This window comes from Zalophus californianus, chromosome 16 (assembly GCF_009762305.2).
Source record: "Zalophus californianus isolate mZalCal1 chromosome 16, mZalCal1.pri.v2, whole genome shotgun sequence".
Classification (NCBI taxonomy): Eukaryota; Metazoa; Chordata; class Mammalia; order Carnivora; family Otariidae; genus Zalophus; species Zalophus californianus.
In genome coordinates, this window is record NC_045610.1 from 4,862,859 (window position 1) to 4,890,345 (window position 27,487).

Sequence of the window (27,487 nt, forward strand, 5' to 3'; positions counted from 1 at the left end):
ATTTCTTCCAGAACAGACTTCCCTGATAGGCAACAGTTTTATAGTCTTAAAGTATTCCTGTAGACTTAAAATAAAAGTGAGTACTACTTCTTAGTGGCAGGTTGAGTGCAATTGTTTGATAGCCTTATGCTTATTCTAGCTTTGTCACTGCTTTAAGAAAGACCAGTCTAAGGATGTTGTTTGCAAAATACCCTATGCTCTTTATTTCCTTTGCAATAGGGTAGAATGGACAATAATTACAGAGGGAAATGACCAAAGGCTTCACATTTTGTGCCTCTCTTCAGTCATTCCATAGCATCCGGACATGCTCACTCTTCACTTATGACTTTTGTGTGAACCTCTCGGCTCTTCACCCGCAGCTTGTTGACCTGGGACTCAGCAATGTCAGCCCGTTCCTCGGCCTCCTCCAGCTCGTGCTGGAGCTTGCGGAATTTGGATAGATTTGTGTTGGATTGTTCCTCCTGAGAATAAAAAGGGAATTGTAAGGAACCCATCCTGTGCATCTTTCTAGGCTCTGTTGGCTTAAGGGAAGAAAGGACTTGGTATCTGTGGAGAACTCAGAATACCCAGCTGGGAACATGGTTGTCTTATCACCTCCTGGATTTTGGTTATCATTGAAGTGAACATTATGATTTATTTGGGGCTTGGTGTCCCACAAATAATTGCATACCTGTTTTTTCAACAAAAACCTATTAAGTAAAGCAAGAAAAAAATGTAATAGCAGAGATGGGAAGAGTACAGGGCGCCTGGATGACTCATTTGGTTAAATGTCTGCCTTCTGCTCAGGTCATGATCCCAGGCAAGTCCCACATTGGGCTCCCTGCTCAGTGGGGAGTCTGCTTCTCCCTCTACCCTTCCCCGCTGCTTGTGATCGCTCTCACTCTCTCAAATAGATAAAAAAAATTTTTTTAAAAAGGCAAGAGTACTCTTGAAATCTTCCTTCTTGTTCATGTTTGCTAGAAGATGACAGTGGGCTTAAATAGATATTCTATATCATATTAAGGATGAATTTCTTAAAGGTCTCTTTAAATTGAAATAAATGTTGAATTTTATATATCATTTTGGAACATTTCAAAATAATCATTTTTCTCCTGTTTTGGATGTAATGATTCTACTGACAAATTCCCTAATATTAAGTAATCCTTACATTGAAGGAATTAACCTGCTTAATCACTGATGGACAATCCCCTTAATAAAGGGTTTCAGCGACTTAGTTATTTATCTTTGCTGGAATTACACTCATGAGTAAAACTGCCTTTAGTTCCATCCTCCCTGCCCCCCCCCCCCATTCTCTCTGGGACACGTTTTGGTATGAGGGTTACATGAGCTTCTTAAAATGATTTGGAAAGCTTTCCATCTTTTCCCATGCTCTGGAATGGCTTACATAGCTCAGGGATTATCTGTTACTTGAAATTTTGAAAGACCTGTCTGGACCCGAGTCCTTTTTCAGAAGTGATTCTCAAATAAGTTATTTAGCCAACTTAGTAATTTATGACCCTCTATAAAAAAAATCATCAATCTCAAAGATTTCAACTTTGTTGACAGATTTATATTTTACATTAAAAGATAATTTCCCTGCTTGTATGGTTTGTCCCCTTTCTCCCTTCCTTCCCTTTCTTTCCTTTCCCTTCCCTTCCCTTCCTTTCCTTCCTTCCTTTCCTGATCTCTGTGCCCAATGTGGGGCTTGAACTCATGACCCTGAGCTCAAGAGTCGCATCCTTGGGGCCCCTGGGTGCCCTAGTCGGTTAAGTGTTTGACTCTTGGTTTTTGGCTCAGGTCATGATCTCAGGGTCATGGGATTGGGCTCCCACACTCAGCACGGAGTCTGCTGGAGATTCTTTCCCTCTCCCTCTCCCTCCCCCTCTGCTCCTTCCCCTGCTCATGCTCTCACTCTCTTTTACAAATAAATAAAATCTTAAAAAAAAAAAAAGTCGCATGCTCTTCTGACTGAGCCCGCCCGGCGGCCCCCCTTTCTCATTTCTAATGTGAGTTTGTATTTTCTTTCTCTTTTTCCTTGATTAAATTAGTTATAAGTGTTTTTATTTTATTAACTCCCCAGAAGTTATCAGATATTACTTAAAATTATCATAGTAGAAAATATTATACCTTAATTTATCAATTTCTACCTTTATCTTTAATAGTACTTCCTTCATTATTATTTTTAATTTCTTTATTGGACTGTCAATTTTTTAAAAATTTTGATTCATAAAGCAATGACTTGTCCTCCAAGGACAGCTTTGACTACACTCTAGGTTTGTAAAAGTAGCATCTTCCTTGAAATTTTGCTTGTAATTAATAATTATTCGGTAGTTTTTTTCTTTCCAATGTAACCCAAGAATTATTTAGGAAAGTTAGTTTTTTAACATTTAAGCATTTGGGAATTTGTGTTTATATTTCTAACCACTTTATAATTTTATCACACTATGGCTAGAGAATGTGGCCTTCATTATTTCTGCTTTGAAATTTTTTGAGGTTTCTTTGTGGATTAAAAATTTACTTTTAAAATCAAGCTATTAATATTACAAATAATAAGCAATAAGTACAAAAATACGCAAATGTTTTCAAGAAGTACAGTCTTCTAAGAAGCAAATGGCTTATTTACTACAAGGAGGGCTAAGTCTAATTATTTGTTCATTAGCTTTTCTTAACAAGGGACTTCTCTCTTCCCTTCCAACTTAAGGATACTTACAGCCTCCTCAGCTTGTCTCTTGTAAGATTTCACTTTGGCCTGAAGTTTATCTACCAAATCCTGAAGTCTGAGAATATTTTTCCGATCTTCCTCTGTCTGAAAGATAATGAAAACCACAGGGCCTTACTTCAAAAGCACTTGACTGTTGTTTCATTTATATGAGTGTTTCACGTATGTATGGGGAGCACTTGGCTGATAAAAACCATTGTTGTACCTGGTAAGTGAGTTCCTTCACTCTTCTCTCGTGTTTGCGCAGACCTTTCACAGCTTCCGCATTACGCTTTTGCTCACTTTCAACCTCTCCTTCCAGCTCACGCACCTGCAAATAAGTAGGCTCTTAAGAACTTTGAACTAATAAGACACTGGGAGGAAATGGAAGTAGACAGAGATTGAGAGACCCACCCTGGCCTCCAGCTTCTGGATCTGCTTCTTCCCACCCTTCAGGGCCAGCTGCTCAGCCTCGTCCAGACGGTGCTGCAGGTCCTTCACTGTCTGCTCCAGGTTCTTCTTCATGCGCTCCAGGTGGGCGCTGGTGTCCTGCTCCTTCTTCAGCTCCTCGGCCATCATGGCTGCCTGATGAGCAGTAAAACAAAACCAGTTAGGGGGCTGAGCTAACACATCAGGATTCAAGTTTGACCAGGACCGTGTTGCCCTCTGCTCACATCAGTGATGGCCTTCTTGGCCTTCTCCTCTGCATTGCGGGCTTCCTGGATAATGTCTTCCATCTCTCCCTGGATCTGGGAAATGTCTGTTTCCAACTTCTTCTTGGTGTTGATCAGGCTGGTATTCTGTTTAAAAATAAGTTACAATTTTTTTTATCGTGTTACCACAGTACTTATTGCTAGCTATTTTTAAAAATAATTTCAGATAAAAATTTACAAGTCAGCTGCCCTTCAATATTAGTTTGTTGTATAGTACATATATAGTACTATATAGTATATAGTAAATAAAATAAAAATGTTATAGAATATTCAGCATCTTCCAAGTACATAGTCCATAATTAGACCAAATAGCTGTATAATTTTGTAACTGCCATTTACCAGTGAGACCATTCATAGGGACAAAATTATAACAGATGTTCAAATATTCCATTTCTCCAAAATAAAGATGCTAATATTGATAACAAGGGTCAATAAAGATACAAACACAGGAGAATATGGGCAGCTTTAGAATATTTTAGGAAGTGAATCAATAATTTATGTAAAATAAAAAAGATCTCTCAGTATACAGTGAAAACTTGGTAGAAGTATAAAACCTGGCTGTTATATAAAACACTTAAGCTTGCATTGTTTGGAACACATAAGCATTTATTGAAGGTAAGTTCTTTGTGCCAAACCCCACCTGGGTGTGCAGGAGCTGGACCCTCTCACTGGCATCCAGGAGCTCCTGTTCTGCGATTTTCCTGCTCCTCTCCGTCTGCTCCAGAGTGGCCCGCAGCTCCTCGATCTCAGCCTGCAGCAGGTTGGCTCTGCGCTCCACCATGGCCAGCTGCTCCTTCAGGTCCTCCTGGCCCCGGAGAGCGTCATCCAGGTGGATCTGGGTGTCCTGTGGAATGAACAGTCATTGAGACACCTTGTTCTCAGGGCTGCAGTCACCCCAACCACTTTGGTGCCATTTTTTGAACCCACTTACTTTGAGGATGCCTTGGGTGTTCCTGTAGTTCCTCAGGGCCTCTGCGGCCATGCGGTTGGCATGGTTCAGCTGGATTTCCATCTCATTGAGGTCTCCCTCCATCTTCTTCTTGAGCCTGATGGCATCATTCCTGCTCCTGATCTCAGCATCCAGCATGGTCTGCATCGACTCCACCACTCTGATGTGGTTTCTCTTCAGCTGGTCAATTTCCTCATCCTTCTCAGCAATTTTCCTGTCGACCTCAGACTTGACCTGGTTCAACTCCAGCTGGATGCGCAGGATCTTTCCCTCTTCGTGTTCAAGAGATGCCTTTAATGACAGCAAGGGGTGACATTAGTGGGGAATGGAAGCATTGCGAAGTTTTTCTGCATACCTTTCCTTCCATTAATTTTGTGCTGTTTATTTTTTTCATTCGATCTATGTGGATGGGCCAAAATCTTTTCTGACCTGATTTGTTTATAATGCACAATTGGACCTCTACCTCTGCTTCCTCTAAAGCGGCCTGAAGTTCACACTTCTCTTGTTCCACTTGTTTCTTTATCTTCTCCAGTTCATGGATACGTTTCCCTCCTTCTGCAATCTGCTCCGTGAGGTCAGAAATCTCCTCTGTTGTTTGGGTAAAAGACAAGTAGAGATTTGATCAGACAGAGGAGCTAAGGGAACCATTCCCAAGGCATGAATATTATTGCAAGGGAAAGGGCCTCACGCTGCAAGTTTTTGTTCTCTCGTTTCAAAGTTTCCAGCTGATCCAAGGATTCCTCGTAGGCATTCTTCATCTTGAACAGCTCAGTGCCGAGAGAGCGGGCCTCCTTCTGAGAGGCCTCAAGCTCAGCATGGGTTTCCTCATACTTCTGTTTCCACTCTGCCAGGATCTGAAAAACCGAGAGGGGTTACCTGCTGTGAAGGACAGAGGAAGACAGTGGAGAGCAGAGGCTGCTGAATGAGTTACCTTGTCGAAGTTCCTCTGCTTCTTGTCCAGGGCGGCGCAGGCCGCGTTGGTTCTCTCCACGTCCAGCATGAGGTCCTCCACCTCATTCTGGAGCCGCTGCTTTGTCTTCTCAAGGGAAGCGCATTTGGCGTTCACGGCTTCTACGTGCTCCTCGGCCGCCTGCAGCCTCTGGGCCAGCTTCTTCCTTGAAGGTTATATATGTTTGTAGAGAGGAGTGAACCAGAACAAGAATTAGGAGCTATTGCCATGCTGAGAAGTATTGGAAACTTCATATGAAAAATATCCATTCATCCATTCAACAGACACTGATGAGCTCCTTTTATGAACCAGACACTGGATACACAGCAGTGAGCAAGGCAGAAAAAAGGGCCCTGACTCATGAAGCTTCCAAATGAGGACAAGAGAGAAATAATAGGCTGGTGAGAAAATGCATAATAACATATTGCAGATATAAATGCAATGGAAGAAAAGTGAAATAGAGTAAGGGGTGCGCAGCTATTCTAGATATTCAGGAAAGGCCTCTCCGAGGAGGTAGCATTTGCGTCAAATCAAAAAGTCAGAGTGAGCCGGAGGGAGATCTCAGGGAGAGTATTCCAGATGGAGGGACCAGCAAGTGCAGAGCCTTGAAGCAGCAATGAGCTTGTTGTGCCTGACAAACAGCAGTAAGGCTTAGCTATCTGGATAATTATTTGTTACTCATTTCCTTAAGTAGATTTCAGCATAGGAAGGCAGGTATCATGTTTGTTTTACTCATGTCTTATTCCCAGGGCCTGATAGTGCCTGGCCAAGAGGAGCTAATTAATGAACGTCTATAGGCTAATTCACTGAAGGTTGTTACCTTTCTGATTCAACATGCAACGTTTTCTGCACATTCTCTCATATCTGCACACGTACTTGGCCTCCTCTAGCTCCTCCGTGCGCTGGATGGCGTCCGTCTCGTATTTGGTCCTCCACTGGGCCACCTCGCTGTTGGCCTTGGACAGCGCCCTCTGCATCTCGGCCTTGGATTCCTGCTCCTCCTCATACTGTTCCCGCAGCAGGTCACAGTCGTGGCGGGAGGACTGCAGGGCGTGGGCCAGGGCATTCTTGGCCTGTGGAGATAGTTACACCTTCATTTTACTGCATATGTTTAATTACTGCGTTTCAAAACCCTTTGAAAGTTGGTGTAAATGGACTCCGGTTAGGGTTCGGTCATACAAAAAACAGTTGAGTCTGACAATATTATTATTTACCTTTATCTCTTCTTCCAGCTGCCTCTTTAATTCCTCAATCTGTTGTGTAAATGCTTGTTTGCCCCTTGATAGCTGAGACACCAGAGCTTCTTTCTCATCTAGCTGTCGTGAAAATTCACCTGAGAGATGAAAGAAATGGCACCATTTTTTAAAGTGAAGAAACAATTTTGCAAGCCCAAAGTAGAAATAAGTTTTAACCTTAACTCTCCTCCACTGAGTACTCAAAAGATTGAATTCTCTATTGCTGTCTTCAAGCTTAATGTCAAATTTCTGATTTTTATGGTAAAACTTACATATGAATCTGAATGAATAAATACAGCTGAAATCCTTTTTGTTCTCTCCATAACTAATTCTTTCTGGGTGTATGATAGTGTGCAAAACCTGGTTATGGGAGCCAGGGTACTGAATTCTACATTGGTCTTTTGAGGTTCATCGATCTTTTGAGAGACAGGGCTATCCATTCCCCTTTCAGGTATTTGGTTCATTTGACGTATAGAGACAGAAGCTCGGTCTGCAACAGGAGTCCTGGACCCAGCTAGAGTGACTCCTAATCCTAAGCATCCTTTCAGCATGGCCAACTACTCCAGGCTTTTCTGGAGCAGAGCTTGAGCCAGTCCTATCGAAGCCTTTATCTCCAACTTTGTCCCCAAGTGACCTTGCAAGGTAGTTGAAAGTCTGAGCTGTTCAGTAAATCACACGTGTTCTTAGCTGTGTTTATTAGGCTCTCACATTACCAAATCCGTTGTTTTCAACCACATCATCTCCATTCTTAGTGCCCACAAGAGGACAGTTACCAGATTCGGTCTGCAAGCGTCCTCTCTGGGTCGTCAGGTCATTGATCAGCCGCTGTTGTTCCTCCTCCTTTGATTTCAGCTCACTCACTTGGTCCTCCAGAGTGCGGCACATTTTCTCTAGATTTCCCTGTGTGAGAAAAAATAAAAGAAGGAAACAAAGATATTTTAATATAATTTTAAAAATAAATAAATATTAATAAATACTTTTGGCATAAAATCAAATTCTCTTATATGTAATTGTGATACATAAAAATTTTTTTCTTTATATTTTGATTGCTGTCCTCTGTTGAAAATACATGTTGGGATTTTTAAAGAGCTAACTGTGAAGTTCCGTGCCCTATTAATACAAAAAAAAAATTAAAGACGATGTTCTAAAATTTAAGATGTAAGTATTGTATGGTATATCTTTCTAAAAGCATGTTTATAGATATTTGATTGCCTTTCTGTACAGTGAAACTTGCCTTATTGGATAATTGAGAATATTGGAGACCTAGTTCTCCAACTGGAGCCTGAGAGAATGCAGGTGGCCTTTGTTCAAAAGCTGGTCCTGCGGTGCCTGGGTGGCTCAGTCCATTAAGCATCTGCCTTCAGCTCAGGTCATGATCTCAGGGTCCTGGGATTGAGTTCCACATTGGGTTCCCTGCTCAGCGGGAAGCCTGCTTCTCCCTCTCACTGTTCCCTCTGAGCTCTCCCTCTCTCTCTCTCTCTCTCAAATAAATAAATAAAATCTTAAAAAAAAAAAAAAGAAGCTGGTCTTGTCATTTGTTCATGGTGTGATGGGGCCAGTGCACTTAACTTCTTTGTATTTCAGTTTCTTCATATGTTAAGTGGAAATAATACAAATGCTAGTATCTTTCTTATCTCCTTAGATTATTGTAAAAAAAACAAATGACATAATGTGTGTAAAGTACCCTGTGCAAATTATGATGTGTACATAAGGGATCATTGTCACTAATAACAATTTTCCAGGCTCTGGTACCTTGGCTTTAGAGACTGTTTCTACATTACTGGTGAGGTCATCGATCTCCATCTTCATCTCGCTCTTCTCCTTCTCCAGCTTCTGCTTGACCCTCTGCAGATTGTCTATCTGCTCCCCGAGCTCGGCCACGCTGTCCGCGTGCTTCTTCCTCAGGGTGGCCGCTGTGGCTTCGTGCTGCAGGGTGGCCTCCTCCAGGTCCCTGCGCATTTTCTGGAACTCGGCCTCGCGCTTCTTGTTCATCTCGATCTGGGCGGAGGTGGCCCCGCCGGCTTCTTCCAGGCGCTCGCTGATCTCCTCCAGTTCCCGGGAGAGGTCAGAGCGCTGCTTCTCTGCTTTTGCCCTGGAGGCCCTCTCTGCCTCAATTTCCTCCTCCAGCTCCTCAATGCGGGCCTGGGGGTGGTGAAAAGCACACACTTAGCTTCTCTGTGTCATAACTATGCCTCTCTGAGCCAGACTGATAGAAATCTGAACGTACTTGCAGCTCTTTGATCTTCTTCTGCAGCTGAATGCCAAGTGCTTGCTCGTCTTCAATCTTGCTTTGCAGATTACTCATTTCAAACTCTTTCCTTTTTGGAAAGTAGCAAAAAATAACAATTGAGTATATATCCACGCATTAGAAAGCAAGGTCATAAGTTAATCTTTCACACTTACTTTTTGAGCTTTTCATCAAGTTGTTGTTTTTCATTTTCAATGTCCATTATGGATTCTTGGGCCAACTTGAGGTCACCTTCAAGTTTCCTCTTAGCCCTTTCTAGGTCCATGCGAAGTTTCTTTTCTTGCTCCAAGGACCCTTCAAGCTAAATATAAATAATTTAGTCTAAAGGAATGCTTAGCTTCCTCTTGAAGAAAAGAATTTCTTTGATAATCCTGGACTTACATCATCCACTTGCTGCTCTAGCTTGATTTTAGCCTTGGTCAGGGTGTTGACTTTGTCCTCTTCTGCCTGTAGGTCATCCAGGGTCTGCTGGTGGGCCTCTTGGAGGGCCTTTTTCTCCTTGGTCAGCTTTGCGATGGTTTCATCCAGGCCTGCCATCTCTTCTGTGAGGTTTTTCACCTTGAAAAATTAGAAAGAAATGATACCTGCTCTAAAGCAGCTTAGTAGGGTGGCAGAACCTCTATATGGTAGAACAGAATATGATTCCTACCTTGTTCTCTGTGGCATGCTTCTCCTTTTCAACCTTGGCCAGGGTCAGCTCAAGGTCGTCAATGTCTTTCTTGAGCTCTGAACACTCATCCTCCAGTTTCCTCTTCTTGGCCGTCAGCTCGGCGTTGATCTCCTCCTCATCCTCTGCTCTCTCGGTCACCTCCTTGATCTTGGCCTCCAGTTGGATTTTGGTTTTGATCAGCTGGTCACATCTTTCCTCTGCATCAGCCAAGCCTTCAGCTTCCTTGAGTTGGAAAAAAAATCAAAATTGGAAAGAAAGAATGAAATATTTAAAAATGATAACAATGTCAATCTCTGCTGTTGGTTCTTTGGATTTAGATATTATGAACCACCTCCTGTGTGCAATCCAGGATACGTTGTGGGAAAACCAAATGTCCTGTTCCTTCAGAATAGTATATTTCTAGTAGATTAGAAAGCCTACCCCCCAAAAGCTATCATGAAATCAGAAAGCAGTTTGTGACGGAAGAGATCAGAGAAGTTCTATTAGAGGTAGTTTCCTGAATAAAGTGACATTTAAGCTACACCTTGAGAGGTGGGCAGGATTACATTTTGTAAAAATCAAGTCACTGGGGGAAATGGGGCAGGATGAGAGAAGGCATTCCAGTGGGGAATTCAGGATGCAGCTGCTAATGAACTGCTTCTCTTTGTAGTACTGGAGGATGATTGTGGTTATGATGTTTTTCGACATTCAAGTTGAGGCATAAAGTAATCAAGAAATTCCTGGCAACCTGCTATGTTTCCAATTAAGAGGGTTGGGAGTGGACAAGATATGAGCAAGAAACTGATAAATACATTCATCAGTGAGCCTCCATGCTAGCCTTTGAATACATAAAAGTGTAAAATGTGCTGTGTGTGCTCATGCAGTGAATATAGTGCTGTAGGACAGATTCTAAGTAATTCTCCAGGGACAACAGAAGAGCATACTGGATAGATTTGAAGGGGCTGGGTCAGCAGCACCCACCATGACTCCACTACTTACAGCTCTTTTTCCTTCTGTAATCTAGAAGAAAGAGTTATTACACTGCCCAAACTTGACAGAAGAAACTAATTTTAATCAACAGGAGAAATATATGATTTTGTGATGAGTAGATGATACCAGACCAATTCGGTTCACTCCAAATGAAAGACAGTCTTATAAATTACATTTCACAGTTGATGGAGGCAGTTCTCAAATGACTGGTGCAGGAGTGAGCAGTGAGCGGGCTGGCTGGAGGGGAGAGCTGGGGGCAGGCAGAGCATCCAGGGTGCCAAGGCAGCGGTCTGGGTGCCATGGGGCACTGACTGTGCACATGGATTGGAAAGAGTGAATCTGAATTTTGGAGGTCAGTAACAAACAACAATTCTGTAAAATGTGATGGAGAGCACTGACATCTGTCAGCTGTACATATCATGATTTAAAACTGGACATCGAGAAGTTTAAGGAAGTTTTGGAGATTAAAAAAAAATAAATCTCTTCATGCTATCCTCCCCTTAATATTTCATTTGGGATAGTTTTATGTGAAAATCACTTTCAAAGACTGACTTCAAAGGGAAGTCATAAGTCCTGCAGTTTGATGAAATAGTGGAGAACGGGTGACAGTGGTCGGTTCTACCTTATTGCCCCAGTCCTGGTTTGGGCGATGAAGGGATATATGGACTATGCTAGAACCATCAGAGTGCTTTGACCTTCTCCTTCCAGTGAGTGTCCCCACACTGACTACCCAGCTCACTGCCGCTAGTGGCCAGAGTTCCAGCACTTGCATCCTGATGAGCAGCACCCACCATGACTCCACTACTTACAGCCTGAACTTGGAGCTGCAGGTCATTTTTCTCTTTCAAGAGAGTAACCATTTTTTCCTCCAGTTCCTTCCTTTTTGCCTCTGACTTGGCGAGCTCGTCTTTGGTTTTCTGAAACTCTTCCTTCATGGTGGCCATCTCCTTCTCAGTCTCTGCGCTCTTGAGGAGAGGCTTGATCTTGAAGAAGAGTTTCATCCAGGGCCAGTGCTTGACGTTCATGAAGGCACGGATGTTGTACTGGATGCAGAAGATGGACTCCCTGAAATTTAATTGATGCAAATTTGATATTGTGTGGATGAAGAAATGAGATGAAATCTTGGCAATGAGAGCTGGAGGTTCTGCCCCCACTGTGTACCTCTCCTACCTTCAAAAGCACAGATGGAAGAAATTCCATTTTGGGATGATGGTCAAGGACTTGTTAATCACTCATTTCTCTACATGAGTGCCTCTCAAACTTTTGGTGTGCATAAGAGTCATGAAGGACTTGTTAAAATGCTTGTTCCTGAACCTTACCCCAGAGATTCCATCAGATCTGAGATGTGGTCTAAAATGTGCATTTGTAACAAGTTTGCAAGAGACGCTGATGATGTAGGTCTAAGGACCACCCTTTGAGAACTACTGCTGTACATAAGTGCTTCTCAAGCTTTCCTTCTGGAACACCACTAAGAGCAGTGGTAAAAATCACTTTCAAGACCCATGAGGGATGAGGGCACCAAACAAAGGGATTCATTAAAGACAGAATTTCTGTAAAAATCTCTCGTTTTACATTTTATGTGTTGTGTGAATTTTGCATTCTAATCTGTAATATTATCACATTTAAAAAATTAATTTATTTAAAAAATTAATTACCCTCCTGTATAGGCAACTGACTGCCCTAATATCTATATAGTGGGTTATGACCAAACTTACTATTTTTAATAAAATAGAATACAATAGAAAATATTAACATAACTATAGGTGATAGAAATAAAATTTGTTTGATGTAAATTACATACATACTTACACACACACACACACACACACACACACACGAGTGTGTATATGCTTATATAAAATGCATTTCTCACCAGGGGTCCTATTCACATGCCTTCTGCCATTTGAGACACCTGGATCTTTAGACTAGAGCTCTGTCCCTGCATCAAATCAGATCACCAGAAAGCTACATACCTTGGTGACACTGTATTAACTTTCTGAAAAAATCTTTCACAGATAAATGCCCTTAATATTTTACATCATAATAGTTTGATAATAGAAATGATCATATGCAAGAAGTTGTTTCTGCATCTTGTATAAAATCACTGTTGAAAATACTGTCTGCTGTTCAGTTCAGTGTATCTAATTTAATGACCTACCCACTAAATTCACACTGGTATATTTTTATACTCGTATATTTTCTCTTGTGAGATAAGAACTGCCCATGCTTTATGCTTACTCTCTCTCTCTCTTTAACCTGAACACTCAAAATATGTTTCATGGTGATGATCCCTACCTTTAGTTTTCTGGTATATGTATATCCCCACATCAGTATAGGACTCTTTATTCTTGCTTATGTTTGTGGCCTTATCATATCTGGATCTTAAGCCAACTCAAATGTGTTTCTGAAGCAGAAAGATGGGAATAAATAAAAAATTTATGTTTATACCTTCTCTCTACCATCTTCTGGTACTCCACTCTTGCCAAGAACCCTCTGCACCTGGCCTGGGTTCTAGTAATCAGCTGGGCCAACTTGTCATCTCGCATCTCCTCTAGGAGCCCCAGAAGACCAGCTTTGAAAAAGACCTGTGCATGGGAGGAGTTGCGGATCAGACACTATACATAAACTTCAAAGGGACACAGTATCAGGTACGCTTTAGAAACCATTACCTTGGTGTGACCAAATTTATACTGGGTGTGGTCAATGTCGATGGATGCAAGGAGCTTCTCAGAAGCCTTCTTGCTGTCAATGAACTGTCCTTCGGGGATAGCACTTGCATTTAATACCTTGTATCTGTTTAAGTAAATATAGTTTTTGTTTTTTAATTCGTTTATGATGACACTAATAGATAAACATTAAATGACCTATTTAGAAATCAGAGCTTTAAAGAAAAGTATCCTTCTTTGTTTGCAGGAAGGACTTTGTATACATGGATGGTCAGGTCATCAACAGTTTTCATTCCATTCCACCCTCCTGCACAGTTGCAGACTTTCCTTTCTGCCTCATCAGACCTTATTCTCAGGAAAGCATCCCATGATCTTGTTCATGTTAAGATGTAGATGACCAATAAAATGTGACATGTTTTCCTGGCTAGATTCATTTGCTTTTTATGATCCTGAGTCCCAGAAAGCAAATTTTTAGTGAGGAATCTGGTAGGAAGGTTCAGTTCAGGTAGGAGGAACTGTTCTGATCACCCAAATTCACGCGTAATTGTACTTTGGGTTTTGCACACTGAAGTTCTCTGCCCATTCTACCAGACCCAGCCTTAGAGAGGCCAGCTCCCTGGAGCTGCCGCCAGCCCTTTGTCCCTTTGCCTCCTATTTGATTCCCAAGATGGACTTATCTAGGGAGGAGAAAGAGTTGCTGAGGAGCTGGTATGACAGGGTTCTGGAAACCAGTGAGTGAGGGCGGGAGACAAAGGAAGTGATAGAAAATGACTCACTGGGAGCTCTGTACCTGCCTGGGAGAGTTCCTAACCTAGCCACCAACACCCATGTGACTTTGGGCAGGTAGCTTAATCTCTTGAGCCTCAGTTTATTCATCTATAAGAGGAGGTATTGCTAGTACTTACATATTACACATGAAAAAATGGTAGTTCTCCTAATCACTGAAGTCAATGTGTATATCTATGGGCTAAGCCAGGAGCTCAGTAAAGCCCGTGAAAAGTCTGGAGTACAAAATAGGTGGTATATCTATATTTTAAAGGTGTTTTTGAGGCTTATGATTTTTCACTCTTTGTGGCAAATTAAACATGAATAGAGGCATTTTTTTCACTAAATTGTTTTGCTTGCAATAAATATATTTATAGTAAACTTCAAGATGTACCATAATTCAGAGAGTCTGACCTCTGTTTGAAATCTGCATAAAGGATCCTGCTTGGGAACCCCTTCCTGCAGATGCGGATCCCTTCTAGCACACCGTTACACCGCAGCTGGTGCAGGACAAGTTCATGCTCCATGGCCCCTAAAAGTATATATTTGGATTACACTGCAGAATTGTTGCTGTTTTTTCAAAAGAGGTATAGCAGTCATGCTTTGTACCTTCACTCTAGAGCTTCTTACCGGGAGTTTTTGTTTCATTGGGGATGATACAGCGCACAAAATGAGGATGGGTACTCCTGAGGTTGGTCATCAGTTTGTTCAAATTCTCCTGTAAAGTCAGGAAAAAGCCCATTATCTCCGACTTTAGCCATAGTTGTGGGCATTTGGTGATGTCTATGAACTCAATGTTTATGGCTGAGTTGAATGACCAGTGTGGACCATTTCCATGTAAGGTAATACCTTGCTATCCTTCTCCAGAGAGGCAGGTTTCTCCTCATTACTTCTTTCTCCACTTGAGTTGGCAGGAGTTACACATGAGAAGCAGCCTGACACAGGTCCTACTTCCTCCCTGGTGCATGGCCTCCCACATACACTCACAAGGCTATTGCCTTCTTATACAAGATGGCCACACTTTCTTCTACCCAACGCCATGGTTCTCCAATGAGGACATGCAAGCCTGCACCACACTGGAGCTTTTTCTCATGAACATAGCTCCCCTTTCCAACCCAATTAACTCTCAGGGCATCAATGTCATCTAAAGGGGAATAATCTTACCAGCTATAATTGGGGACTGACTGGATTAAGGACAAAGATACCATATTAAGTTCCTTATAGGATAGCTGCTAGATTTTCATTAGCTTTACCGTTAATTTAATCTGAGTACTGTGTCATTCATTGCTTAGTTTTATGACAAGACTAGACTATGAATGGTAGAATATTTAGTTTTATAAAATTTCCTGTAAAATATTTGGCATTATGTGGCTCGACATGAAAGATGAGCTAATAATTTCTGAGTAACTTAAATGTTTTCTCTCTAAAACTAGATGAACAGATATCATTAATCATTGTCAGTCTTTTCCTCAATGACTTGTGGAAAGAACTCTGTGCTTTAAAAAACAAATTCCTAAAGTAAGTGGGGAGTGTCAAAAACAGTTTCTTCCTTACTCTGAAAAGGGCAGACACAGTCTGGAAAGAAGAACCCTTCTTCTTGCCACCTTTCTTGGGACCACCACTCGCCTCTGGAGAGCAAATAAGAAAAGGTGTCATTCAAGTATAGTTTTGAACTGACAAAGCTATTTCTTGCTTATTTATTGCCAGTTTCTGCACGCATCTGATGGAGCAGTTTTTGGACACTACTGGCCTCTCTGTTGGAGCCAAATGACTCTTACCTGTCAACTAAGCTTGTATCCACTTTTCTGTGATTTTTTTTCTCCATTAGAAGATGAAGTGAAGGGCATTCACTTCACTGTGTAAAAATGGATCCTTAAAGTTAGGACATCTGGGGACAAAATAACTTCAAAAATCATCAGTAGAAACTAGTCTAGATAGGCAGAAGTTTGTCACTCCATTGCCTTAAATATCCCCAGCTACTCAATATCCAGCAGATGTGGAGGAAAGAATAGGAGAGAATCATAGAAGCTGAGGCCTTTCATTGGTTGAGGTCATAACAGTTCCTCTTTGACCCTTTGCAGTAAGGCAGGTCTCTGTCAGTGCCAGAGTGAGACACAAATGTATAATTGCAATGCAGCCTACTTAGTCAAAACTTGGAAAAACAATGGATCTGGCCCTGCAATCCTTCTGGCAGGGTTATGAGATCAGCCTCCATCTAACAGCGCTTTTTGGAATATCTAGAGAAAGTGTTAGATTTTTTGAGTGTTACCTCCTTCGGCAGTTTGTCCCCCAGCAAAGAGGAGAGCCAGAGTCTTCATTGCAGACTTCTGGTACAGCCCAACCACGGTCTCGTTCAAGGGGTCCTTGTTCTTGTCCAGCCAGCCACCAATGTTGTAGTCCACGGTGCCGGCGTAGTGGATCAGAGAGAAGTGCGCCTCAGCCTTGCCTTTGACAACCTTGGGCTTCTGGAAGTTGGCCGACTTTCCAAGATGCTGTTCATATAGCTTGTTCTTGAAGGAGGTGTCTGTGGCCTTGGGGAACATGCACTCCTCTTCCAGGATAGAGAAGATGCCCATGGGCTGGATTAAAGCAAAACAAAATGCGTATAGGGTAAATATGAGCCGTAGGATGAGCCACAGAGTTTACGAGAAGATGTTACTGAGTGAACAGATCAGGAGACCTTCTCGATGAGCTCGATGCAGGCAGCCAGGTCCATCCCGAAGTCGATGAAGGTCCACTCGATGCCCTCCTTCTTGTACTCCTCCTGCTCCAGCACGAACATGTGGTGGTTGAAGAACTGTTGCAGCTTCTCGTTGGTGAAGTTGATGCACAGCTGCTCCAGGCTGTTGAACTAAATAAATACATGTGTTCACTTTTCTCTTGAGCAAATTGAGCATTTGTAAATGTAGGACTTCTTAATTTAAAAATATATGTTGAATAGCCTTTAGATTACAGATATCAAAATCATGGGGCGGGGAACACTATGAAATCTACTGTTTTCTCTGCTGCCATTTTATTACAGAATCCTAGATCGTATTAATGCTCTTTCCCTGCACTGGCTTAAGCTTACTCAGGGATTTTTCTGAGTTCCTACTTCATCATTTCATGTTTATTCCATTATCTTTTTCATTTTCCATGGACTCAATTAAGAGCTAATGGGCAACCCATTAGGAGCTGGCTGGGAGGAGTCTCTGTAGTATGGAAATCACCAGTGTCAGCTTTGTAACTGGACAATAATTGACACTATTGTTCTTCTTCAATGTGAAATGAAAACAAAATCAAGATACCAAATATCATATACAGTGTGATAACACACTTGTGTTAAAAACAAAAGCCAAACTCCAAAATGTTAACATTAGCTTGATATAAATAGTGGAATTAACAGGGAACTCTTTCCCTTGATTTTGCGTATTTCCTGCAATGTCCAAGTTTTGCTTTTATAATTAGAAAGAAAAAGATGAACTTCTTAAAAGCTATAAGCAAGAAAACTGTATTTCATCAAGTAGGGATTTTTATCTTATCCCATTAATGAGAATAAATGCTGACTTTATAAGTTACTAATCTTTGCTCTTCTTGTCTAAGTGTTTTTGAATGACTTCCCCACCATATATTCAGAATATGTTGTGTTTCACAGGATTACTTTGATATTTTTATGTTAACTTCATTTGGTGCTGTGGGATTTTTAGAGGCCCCCCCCGCCCGGACACAAAGCTAGCTCTTAACTCCCTTCGGGTCCCGTACGTAGCAAGTCAGAGTGCTCATCAAGTACATGATTTCTCATAGAGGGGGGACTGCCGCTGCGATAAATGAGTAGTAGTTACTCTCTCATTCTCTTTTAAGTTTCAGCATAACTTTTTGGGAGTAGTGAGAGAAGGTTATAATATTCATAGATTTCTTCTTATTGATGTTCTGTTGCCTTACTGTAAAATCCCCTTACCAACCAGCTACCAACTCACATCAAAGATCTCAAAGCCGGCGATGTCCAAGACCCCGATGAAGTACTGTCTGGGCTGCTTGGTGTCCAGCTGCTGGTTGATGCGGGTGACCATCCACAGGAACATCTTCTCATAGATGGCTTTGGCCAGAGCTCCCACAGCGTTGGTCACCTTGAAAAACAAAAATATATCTCTTGAGGTTATCAGAGTACTGTAAAAATGCTTGATTCCTGCCAGTGAATTGAATTATGCACCTACCTGCTCTACAGTCTGGCCTTTGGTGACGTACTCATTGCCGACCTTGACCCTGGGGTAGCAGAGGGCTTTGAGCAGGTCAGCGGAGTTCAGATTCTGGAGATAGGCCGCCTTGTCAGCAACTGAAAAGAAGAAAGGATAAAACAAAGTTATTATGGCCCAGAGCAACCCATTTTCTCAAAAAACATTTTTTTAAGCTATAGACATTTTGTGCAGTGTTTTCAGAATATCTCTTTTGAGCATTCTTGCCCCCTTTTTTCCCCATTAAGTTCAAGATTTTCATTATGGATAGTGTGCCCTAAAGAACTTCATAGATGATAGGAAACATCTATCTAATATAATGCTTCACATAGTATATTATCTGGGCATACTTTAAAACTCAATTCTTAAAAATGACTTTGTCGTCCTAGAAAAACTCAAGGATAACAAGTTAAGAATGTGATTTTCAAACAAACAAAAAATCAGGGATGACTTCGTTGGTACCTTCGGTGCCATCTGGCTCAGCCTGCTCCTCCCGCTGCTTCTGCTTGAACTTCAAGTTCCCATAATGCATCACAGCCCCTGTGAGCTTGTAGATGGAGACTTTCTCTTCATTAGTGAAGCCCAAAATATCAATAGCACTCTGCCAATATAACCAAGAGGATAACTGTTACGTTATGATCCATACATTTACTATTCATCATTCACATTCTGATTCCTGATACGTTGGTCAAACTGAGGAAACTATCCTTGCTGATGGGGGTGCAAGGAACTCTTTAGAGGCCAGCACTGAGCATTAGAACTATAGCTACAGACCCCCTAAGATTGAAAAAGTAAACTTAAGATAGAGAATAAGATAGTAAACTTAAGGAACTTGTTATTTTGAGAAGCAGTATGGATCTCATTCGTGTAGATTACAAAAAAAAAAGTGGTTTAGATAAATTCAGATATGATAGACCTTCTTTTTTGGCTGACTGTAGGTGGCACACCTGTGCTCATCTTTGAACCCTCTCTTGCTATTTCTACTAGAAACTGAATATTTATCTGGAGGGACCATTGTTCTAACCCAAAATCATCATTCTTGTGTTGCACTTACATCTGTTGCCATCAGCTCTTCTTGATCATCAATGCTAGCCACACTGATCTCCCCTTGACTGACAAATGGGTAGTCATATGGGTTGGTGGTGATCAGAAGCATTTCTAAGTACATGAAACAGAGAAATGGTAGGCAGAATTATCCCCTTCATTAAAACAAGAGATGGCTAGACAAATTCTAAGACACTTTATGAAGCCAAAGAAGATTATCACATACTGGGAAAAGTTATATTTACAAGAATGATCAGTACAGTGCTATTTAAAATCCAGGATTGGAAACAACCTAAATATTCTTTAAAAAGTATGGTTAAATAAATTATGCTTATCTCTAGAATATAACACGATGCAACCGTTAGAAATAATAATGTGGAGCTACAGTTGGTGACATGGAAAAAAACCACGATACATTATTGCTCAGTGAAAAAAGTACATCACGGAGGAACATTGAAGTATGATTCCAGTTATCATATGTATAAGTACAGAAAATGAGTAGAATGATATTCACCCAAGTGTTCACAGTGGTTATTTCATAGTGATAGGATTTGAAGCTGTTATCTTCAGTTTTCATTTTTGATTTCTATAATAAGCACACATAAACTTACGAAGCTGCTTTCGAAATCAAGGTGATAAACCTGACAAAATTCAGTCATGGAATACTGGGGCTGGACCATGCACGGGGAGGTGCTGGTGCAATCGTTCTGCAAAGGGATTATGACATTTCTTACCAATTAGTTCTGGTTTCTTGTTCGATGTGATCTGATAAAAAATATGATAGCTCCTTTCCGCCTTAAGCTGGAAAGTAACTCTGGACTTCTCTAGCAGATCTGGTAGGAAAAAATGAACAGAGCAATGCAAAAATTCACGTGGGTTGCAGATTTTACTTTGGGTTGACTTTATAAGTTATAGGAAACAGAAATGACTATAAATGAGATCCAAGCACTCACATGTTTCAATATCAGCAGAAGCCAGCTTCCCTGTGGTGCCAAAGTGGATTCTGATGAATTTACCCTTGAAAGGAAAACTAATATTACTACTTTGTTTTCAAATCATATCAAATCTTTGAGAAACTCAAAATACTTGGACTGCCTAATGGGTTGATATTAAATAAATCCAGAGACTATTTGTATGAGGCAGAAAAGGTGTATCTCCTGTTTTTTTAGGTAAAAGAATTTTATCTTTGATTTTCATATTACAAATAATTGTAGGTAATGACAAATGAGAAATAACTCAGATATAGGGTCACATATCTTTTTAGATGGGACTTGGATCCATATTATTACATGCTCAGAGGGAAAGGAGAGAGCCTGATGTAGTATAATGTGAACGAAAAGATTCAGAGAGTATATTCACAAACAACCCATACACCTTGACCAGTGAACAGTGTCTGTACCAGTGTCTGCAACTTACAAAGCGAGAGGAGTTGTCATTCCTCACGGTCTTGGCGTTGCCAAAGGCCTCCAGTAGGGGGTTGGCGCTGATGATTTGATCTTCAAGGGTCCCCTGCAAAGGCAAGAGCGGTCCTCACCTCTGGTGCTCCAGAATTTCTGAGAGCGCTGAGAGTCTTGAGTCTGGCCCCAGACCCACCTGCATTTTGCCAGAGGTAACTTCCTCCTTCTTCTTGTCCCCAGTGACTGCAATTGTTGCAAAGTACTGGATGACACGCTTGGTGTTCACAGTCTTCCCGGCACCAGATTCTCCGCTGTCAAATAAAAACAAGTGAGATGAGGTTCCAGATGTGGCAACTGTCACAGTCATAAGAAAGCATAAAATTTACTTACGTGATCAGGATTGACTGATTCTCTCGGTCTACAAAAGAGAAATCATAAACATTTAATACTGGGTGGTTTTTTTTTTTTTTTTTTGTATATTTGTAAATAGTAAAGTAAAATGGGATGAACTTAGTATTTTTCAGACTGGACTTTGCAATCTCTAGGGCTTCATGGGCCCTCGGCCACCAGTCTTTTCCAGTGCCCCTTCCATGTCCCCCACTACCTCCCCACACCCCACCCCTGACTTCAGCACACTTGCATCCATTTAAACAGAACACTGGAACAAAGCAGCAGATCTTTTCTTTGTAATATTCTGTCACTAGGGACATATCAAAGTGGACTTGAGCCTTTGGTCGGGTTTAGATGACAATTCCAGTAGTGAATAGTGAATATTTATTGTAGGTGTAAGAAGTCATGAAAAATAGGTATTTTAGCATGTGGGATGGGGTAAATATAGTACAGGTGGTAGCTTTGGAAGTAATCACGGCTTTAGTCATAGTTTGGGGAAAAGGCTGGTTTTACTGTTTTACTCTCTCTGAAGATGAATTCTCTAAGTCCTTTCCCCAACTAGCTTAGACCTGGGCTGGCTGAGGCAGTATTCTAGGAAGAAGATTCGTGGTATAGCTGTTTTCATACCAAATACACCTTAAAATCTGGAGCGTGTTGAGGTTGGCTCAGGGCAAAGGGCAATAGCATTTTTGCCCTCCCTAATATAGAGAGGGCATTCGTTGGTCATAGTTTCTGATGTTGAGGATAAGACCACAGGGGCAGATTTTACTCTTCTGGTTTTTGGCTCTTGGCAATGGAAGCACAGTTTGTATGTGTGATTGCATGTGTGTATACACAAACAGTGTTTATAATTTTTGCTCAAGCTTTTTTAGTTTCTGAGTCATTCAAAAGTAAATTCTCTAACTATGGTCAACCCCTGTTGACTTTTAAAAGTTGAAGAGACCATGAGCAATTGTGTGATGGTAAGGATTGCAAGTCATCTTTTAAACCCCCTCCTTCCTGGACCGCCTCCCTCGCCAGTACACCAGCCTAACGGAAGGGCTCAAAGAGCGTGTTGAGACAGTTAGGGTCTCTTTCTCCTATGGCTCCAAAAAGATTACGCACACACAAAGCATTTAACTCACCCGTCAGCATGAACTGATAGGCATTGTCGGAGATGGAGAAGATGTGGGGCGGGGCCTCCTGACGCTTCTTGCCTCGGTAGGCGCCCACCACCTCGGGGTTGTACACCGGCAGCCACTTGTAGGGGTTCACGGTGACACAGAAGAGGCCCGAGTAGGTCTACGCAAGGGAATAAGAAAGAGCTTTCCCTGTTAGGTGTGCAATTCACTTGTTAAATGAATTCTGACTCAAAGGAGCACTTTAAGGAAGTACCCTACATTTCTTGAAGGCATCGGCATGAAAATTAGTTGGAACGTTCAACAGTGAGAGAGCAAAATCCTTGAGGGAAGGGCTCATAATTTTGACTTTTTATTCCTCTTGGGACTTATCACAATGATTTTCACATAGTAGGAGCTCCAAAGGTTTTTTTTTTTTTTTTTTAATGTGTAGTGTGAGACATTTTTACTGTGTTTTAGGAGATATGCCTGTATTTCCTTTGCAGCATGAAGATCGTTCAAATGCATGAAAATAGAAGTTTGGACACAACTGAAGTGCGCAACGGTATGAAGTGGTTTGGTGAACTGTGGTAAATCTTAAGATAGTATGATGCAGGCATGTAATAAGGTAAACCTGGAAGGATCCAGCAATCCTGGGACAACATTTGTAGACTACTATTAAGCTATAAAGACACAGAACACAAAATGGTGTAAATACATTATGATTAAACAGGGAGCTTTTCAACACAGGCACCGACCAGTCAGAATGGATGCTGACCCTAATCACCGGAGACACCGGTGTGGGTATTGTCCGGCTGAGCATCAGCACTGGCTGAACTACACAAAAATGTCAATGTGATGTAATCAGTTCAATTCTAAGATGTTCACTGGGTGTGTATTATGTGCCAGACCCCTGCAGGGCACCTAGAATGAAGTGTGAATGAGATGTGTTCCTTGGGAAGCTCCTGGCTTACAGTCTACACACGAGGCAGACATGTGAATGCATGGTGGTGGACAACCAAGGTCAGTGCTGTGGATGGGGCAGAGACCATAGGACAGGGCATCCCACTCTGCCTGGGGAAGATGGGAGGTTTCCTCGAGGGGGTGGCATTCATATAGAGGGGACCATAACACACAGATACAAATTGCTGTCGTTTTAGAAGACTGAAAATGAGTAAAATTTGGTCTTTAAAACATTATCTTTTTGTGTTAAAGTGTAAATGTATCATTTACCTCTGGATGATTCTACAACTGGAAAGGGGTGGGTGGGTAGAAATGTAGGCACGTGGCTGAGATATAAACAGTAGCTGCTCCAGTGTTTGCTCAGGAGACGTGTGGCAAACCCAGTCTACGTGGACAATGACCTTCCCCGGCTTTGGATGGGAAGACAAAGGATGAAGTACTGGCTGTTGGGTTGTGCCTTACAACAGCAATAGTGAACCTTGCAATTTGTTAACTAACTAATGTACTAGCTAGTTAACACATGTGCTGACTAATTACACCACTAGTGAAAGCGAAATGGGTCACTGCTTTTGACCCATTTATACTACAGGGGAAGCAACGGGCTGGCAGGTCCAGGGTGATGGCGATAAAAAGCACTTGGGTGGGGGAGGCACTCACGTAGATCATCCAGGCCGCATAACGCTCTTTGAGGTTGTACAGAACAGCGGGCTCGTGCAGGTGGGTCATCATGGCCATGTCCTCGATCTTGTCATACTTGGGAGGGTTCATGGGGAAGACTTGATCATCTTTCACTGTCAGAGTCTGGTAAACAGGGAACATAACGGTTCATGTCAATTGAGAGATGGAACACAAGAATTGATAAAATGTGGCCGGCTCCAGGGACTGTACTTACCGCTCCAGCTTCGGTCTTCACCGTCACTTTCCCTCCTTCTCTGCTCTGGATGGTCCCTTTCACAAAGGATTCTTTGGGCTCCGCCACAAAGACAGATGTCTTGGCATCAAAGGGCCTATTCTGGGCCTCAATGCGCTCCTTTTCAGACTTTCGGAGGTACGGAGCTGCCTCCCCAAAAATGGCCATTTCCTGGTCTGAACTCATGGCTGCTGAACTCAGAGGTCCTAAAGGAGATGAGGCATTTCACATTAGAGATGTGGACTGGCATGTGTATCAGTATATCTCTATATATTGGTGGTGATAGTTCATGGAAACTCCACTATTTGGAAATATCACCAGGCAGGCCCCCTGTGCACCATGCTGTAATTACTGAAACAAACAATCCCAAGATCTCAGATGCATCAAGGGTCACTGTGTAACCAACACTGTACTCAGGGCTTAACATGCACTATTTTCTTTCAACCTCCAAGACTAGCATTCTAATCAGGGAGCTGGATGTAGTCTCCGCGTGCTGTGGAGGAGCTGGTGACCCTTGATCTTTTCGAGCTACAGTGCCTCCCTCATAGAAGAGGGATTACAATATCTGCCTTTCTTAATTCACAGCCTGTGAGATACTGGACAGATACTTTGGGAACAAAGTTACATGGTGACTGAGAAAGCAGTTTGAAATAGTACAGGCTCTTATCTCGATGGAAAATGCTATTTATTGTAATGGAAGAAAAGTCCATTTCTTGTCGTATACTGCAAGAGAACTTCATTTCCTCCTTTAGATATTCAGTCAGAAGTGCTCAAGGTCAGGCGTTTTGGGGATGATAATTTTGTTTACCTCTTTTTCTCAAGTTGTGTGCTTACTAGTGTTTGCCTGACATAATATCTTTGCATATTATTATATCTTAGGGTTGGCATATTATCATCCAGTTAATTGGTTAACCTAATTGAGGACAAAAGCCATAGCAAACGTTATCCTCATTTTATTATTTTAAATTTATTTCATCGATGTTCAGTCGACATGCAGTGTTATATTATCCTCATTCTTCTGCATTGAAGGGCTCCCTTTGCCCTTCCAAATTTCTTGCTGGAAAATGCGGGCTTGGGCTGCCCTATGCTCTGTTATCTGCAGGTTGCCAGCGGCATTGGTAGAATGAAAGGTTTGGCAAAGAACGCTACTCAGTCATTATGGGATTCAGTTACTTGAAAGTCATTTTGATCAGCTACCCACCAGTGTCTCCCTCCAGAAACACGGTGTGTAGTAGTTGGGCAGATTAATACCTATATGTGTGTAACAAAAGGTTCACAGCATCTTAATTTCATGCAACGCTCAGCATTGGGCAAGGTAACTTTTTACAAGTTTTAAAGGAGCTTAAGGAAGATTTTTCCTAGGTACCTTCTTTCTTACTTGTTAGATATCATGTTTACTTAATGAATTCTAATAGCAGGATACATTTTTATCAAATTTGAGGTTTTTAGCAAGCGAATCCTATTGCAGATCTCTTTTCCCTATAGAATGATACTCTGTTAACAAACTAGCAATTCCATTAGCAGTTTTCTTGTTAAGATGCCCCCCCGCCCCCCCACCAACACTTGCATCCCAAATGAGTGTGTGTGCATTGTTCTGAAAAGCAAGACTTCCTTCCCTCTCTCTCCAGTACCTTTCCTGAAGTACAGTTATTAAGGTATTTACTGAGACCAGCACTTTCTTAAAGGTTGCTAAGTGACACAGATCCATCCCAGAGGCTCTCACCTTCTCCCCCAGGGACTGGTTAGTCCAACACTTACCTTGTTAGCAAGTGAGAAGATGTAGTCTGGAAACAAGGCAGTTCTATAAAAGAGAAGGGAAAAGCATTTCATTAGTTAACCAAAAGCACCGCCCCCCCCCCCCCCCCCCCCCGCAACACACACACAAAATCCAATTTGTGGCATTACTGGCTATTGTAAACAGAAGGCTACAAAAGTCATGGTTGTAAAAACGTGCAGTATCCAAAGGAGCAGTACCCGAGCTAGCTCTGCGGCCGACGCAGGACAGCGTGGCCAGTGTCCCTCTTAAAAGCCCGTTGCCTGTTCCCACTTACCTTGGAGCTTTTTAAAGCAGGACGAGTCAGCTTCATTCCAAGGGCTCTTTTATATGGATATAGCTATGGAAACAATGCAGCTGCCTGTGCTTTCTCAAGTCAAAAGGAATTGTTTGGCAGAAAAAATCTTGGCAGTCTTGCGTCCCTGCATAATTCTCATTCATATTAAGAATGGTTGGATATAATTAGAAATATTTTTCTTATTGAGTATGTGAATAAATCTCCTATGGATAATTTGAGAAGATGATCTGAAAGGAAGGTTCAGGCTGGTGGATAAAGGCAGCGGAGAGGCAGCCAGAATTCCTGGCTTCTCTCATAAATTTTTCCTGGCCTAGCTGGGCATGCCATTCAGGTTTGCCTTGCGTCACCTTTCATATTTCACATATTCAACGATAGAAATAAAACACAAACGTTTGTTTTGATTTTGCGAGGGTTAATTTTCACCTGTTGATCTTTTCTCCCGAGCCCTGCAAAATTAAGTACCGTGTCTTCGACAGTTTAAAAGGAAGGAAGGTCCTCTACTTGTTCCAATATTCTTGTAGCTTTGGGGGAATATCCTGACTCTTTCATGATTTTGCTTTTTGCCCAAACTGGTCCTACATACAGGACATTGTCTCCCGCCTGCCCAGTCGTGTGGCTTGCCTGCAGTGAAGAAGGTTGAAGATTTTCTAGTAGTGAAAAGCGCTTTTGGGGACTACTTCCCAACATTTTCCATGTCAGCACCACCAGAAAGTAATGACATATTAGTGTAGTTACACTAGAATAATTTGGACGTGATTTGGCTCTATCTGTAAAGGGCTTGGTAAGAACATTTCTTTATACTTCTTATATTTCTTTACATTTCTTCATGTGATATAAGGAGGAAATACATAGGATTAAGGAAAATATTAAATACTGAGTGCGTCTAAACAAGATATTTCTTAAACTTTTAAGGAGAAATTTCAGCTAGATTCCATGAACAGAACTTGTTTATATGTGGGGCGCCTGGGTGGCTCAGTCGTTGGGCATCTGCCTTCGGCTCAGGTCATGATCCCAGGGTCCTGGGATTGAGTTCCCACATCGGGCTCCCTGCTCAGCGGGAAGCCTGCTTCTCCCTCTCCCACTCCCCCTGCTTGTGTTCCTGCTCTCCCTGTGTCTCTCTGTCAAATAAACAAATAAGATCTTAAAAAAAAAAGAACTTGTTTATATGTGACTTTATGCTTGAAATTATGACACTTATGTCCTGATCAAAACTTCGAAGATGATGGCACACATTTGCGTTCTTGATAATTACCATCGTAGGGAAAGTTTTCGCAAGGCAATCAAAATGTAAAACCATGTATTTTTTTTTTTTTGCGACTACTGAAATGATATCTTAACATTTTCCCAGCTCTTCTTTTTTCTTTACCGACAAATATAATGTTGAAATTTCTAGGGTAATGAGAATAAGTTTTGAATCCACTTGAACTCTTTCTCTTTCATATCAAATATTTCCAAAGATGTTGAAGCTCTAATCTTCAAAAGTCTACGTATTAAAGGGGTCACCCTGCTGCTAGGTTGGTCACCACTCAAAGGGCACATCAGCCATGAATACACAGAAGTGC

General features: G+C 41.7%; 1 protein-coding gene across 1 annotated transcript; it reads right to left on the reverse strand.

The window, feature by feature from the left end:
* Positions 1–174: 174 nt before the first annotated feature.
* On the reverse strand, positions 175–25,997 carry LOC113939440 (myosin-2). The gene is made up of 40 exons (XM_035724572.1): positions 25,905–25,997; positions 25,612–25,654; positions 23,836–24,059; positions 23,601–23,744; positions 22,008–22,164; positions 20,884–20,911; positions 20,690–20,804; positions 20,513–20,605; positions 20,050–20,113; positions 19,831–19,929; positions 19,107–19,210; positions 18,515–18,653; positions 18,035–18,153; positions 17,798–17,947; positions 16,522–16,692; positions 16,111–16,420; positions 15,396–15,469; positions 14,472–14,559; positions 14,256–14,373; positions 13,080–13,203; positions 12,859–12,995; positions 11,220–11,475; positions 9,421–9,663; positions 9,153–9,329; positions 8,927–9,072; positions 8,751–8,841; positions 8,276–8,665; positions 7,297–7,423; positions 6,503–6,621; positions 6,165–6,361; positions 5,271–5,454; positions 5,028–5,193; positions 4,803–4,927; positions 4,322–4,630; positions 4,031–4,234; positions 3,352–3,477; positions 3,092–3,262; positions 2,904–3,008; positions 2,690–2,785; positions 175–461 (listed from the first exon to the last, which is right to left on the reverse strand). Exons 3-40 carry the CDS (start codon positions 24,037–24,039, stop codon positions 309–311), a joined length of 5,823 nt encoding a protein of 1,940 aa, XP_035580465.1. The 5' UTR covers positions 24,040–24,059; positions 25,612–25,654; positions 25,905–25,997; the 3' UTR covers positions 175–308.
* Positions 25,998–27,487: the final 1,490 nt, after the last annotated feature.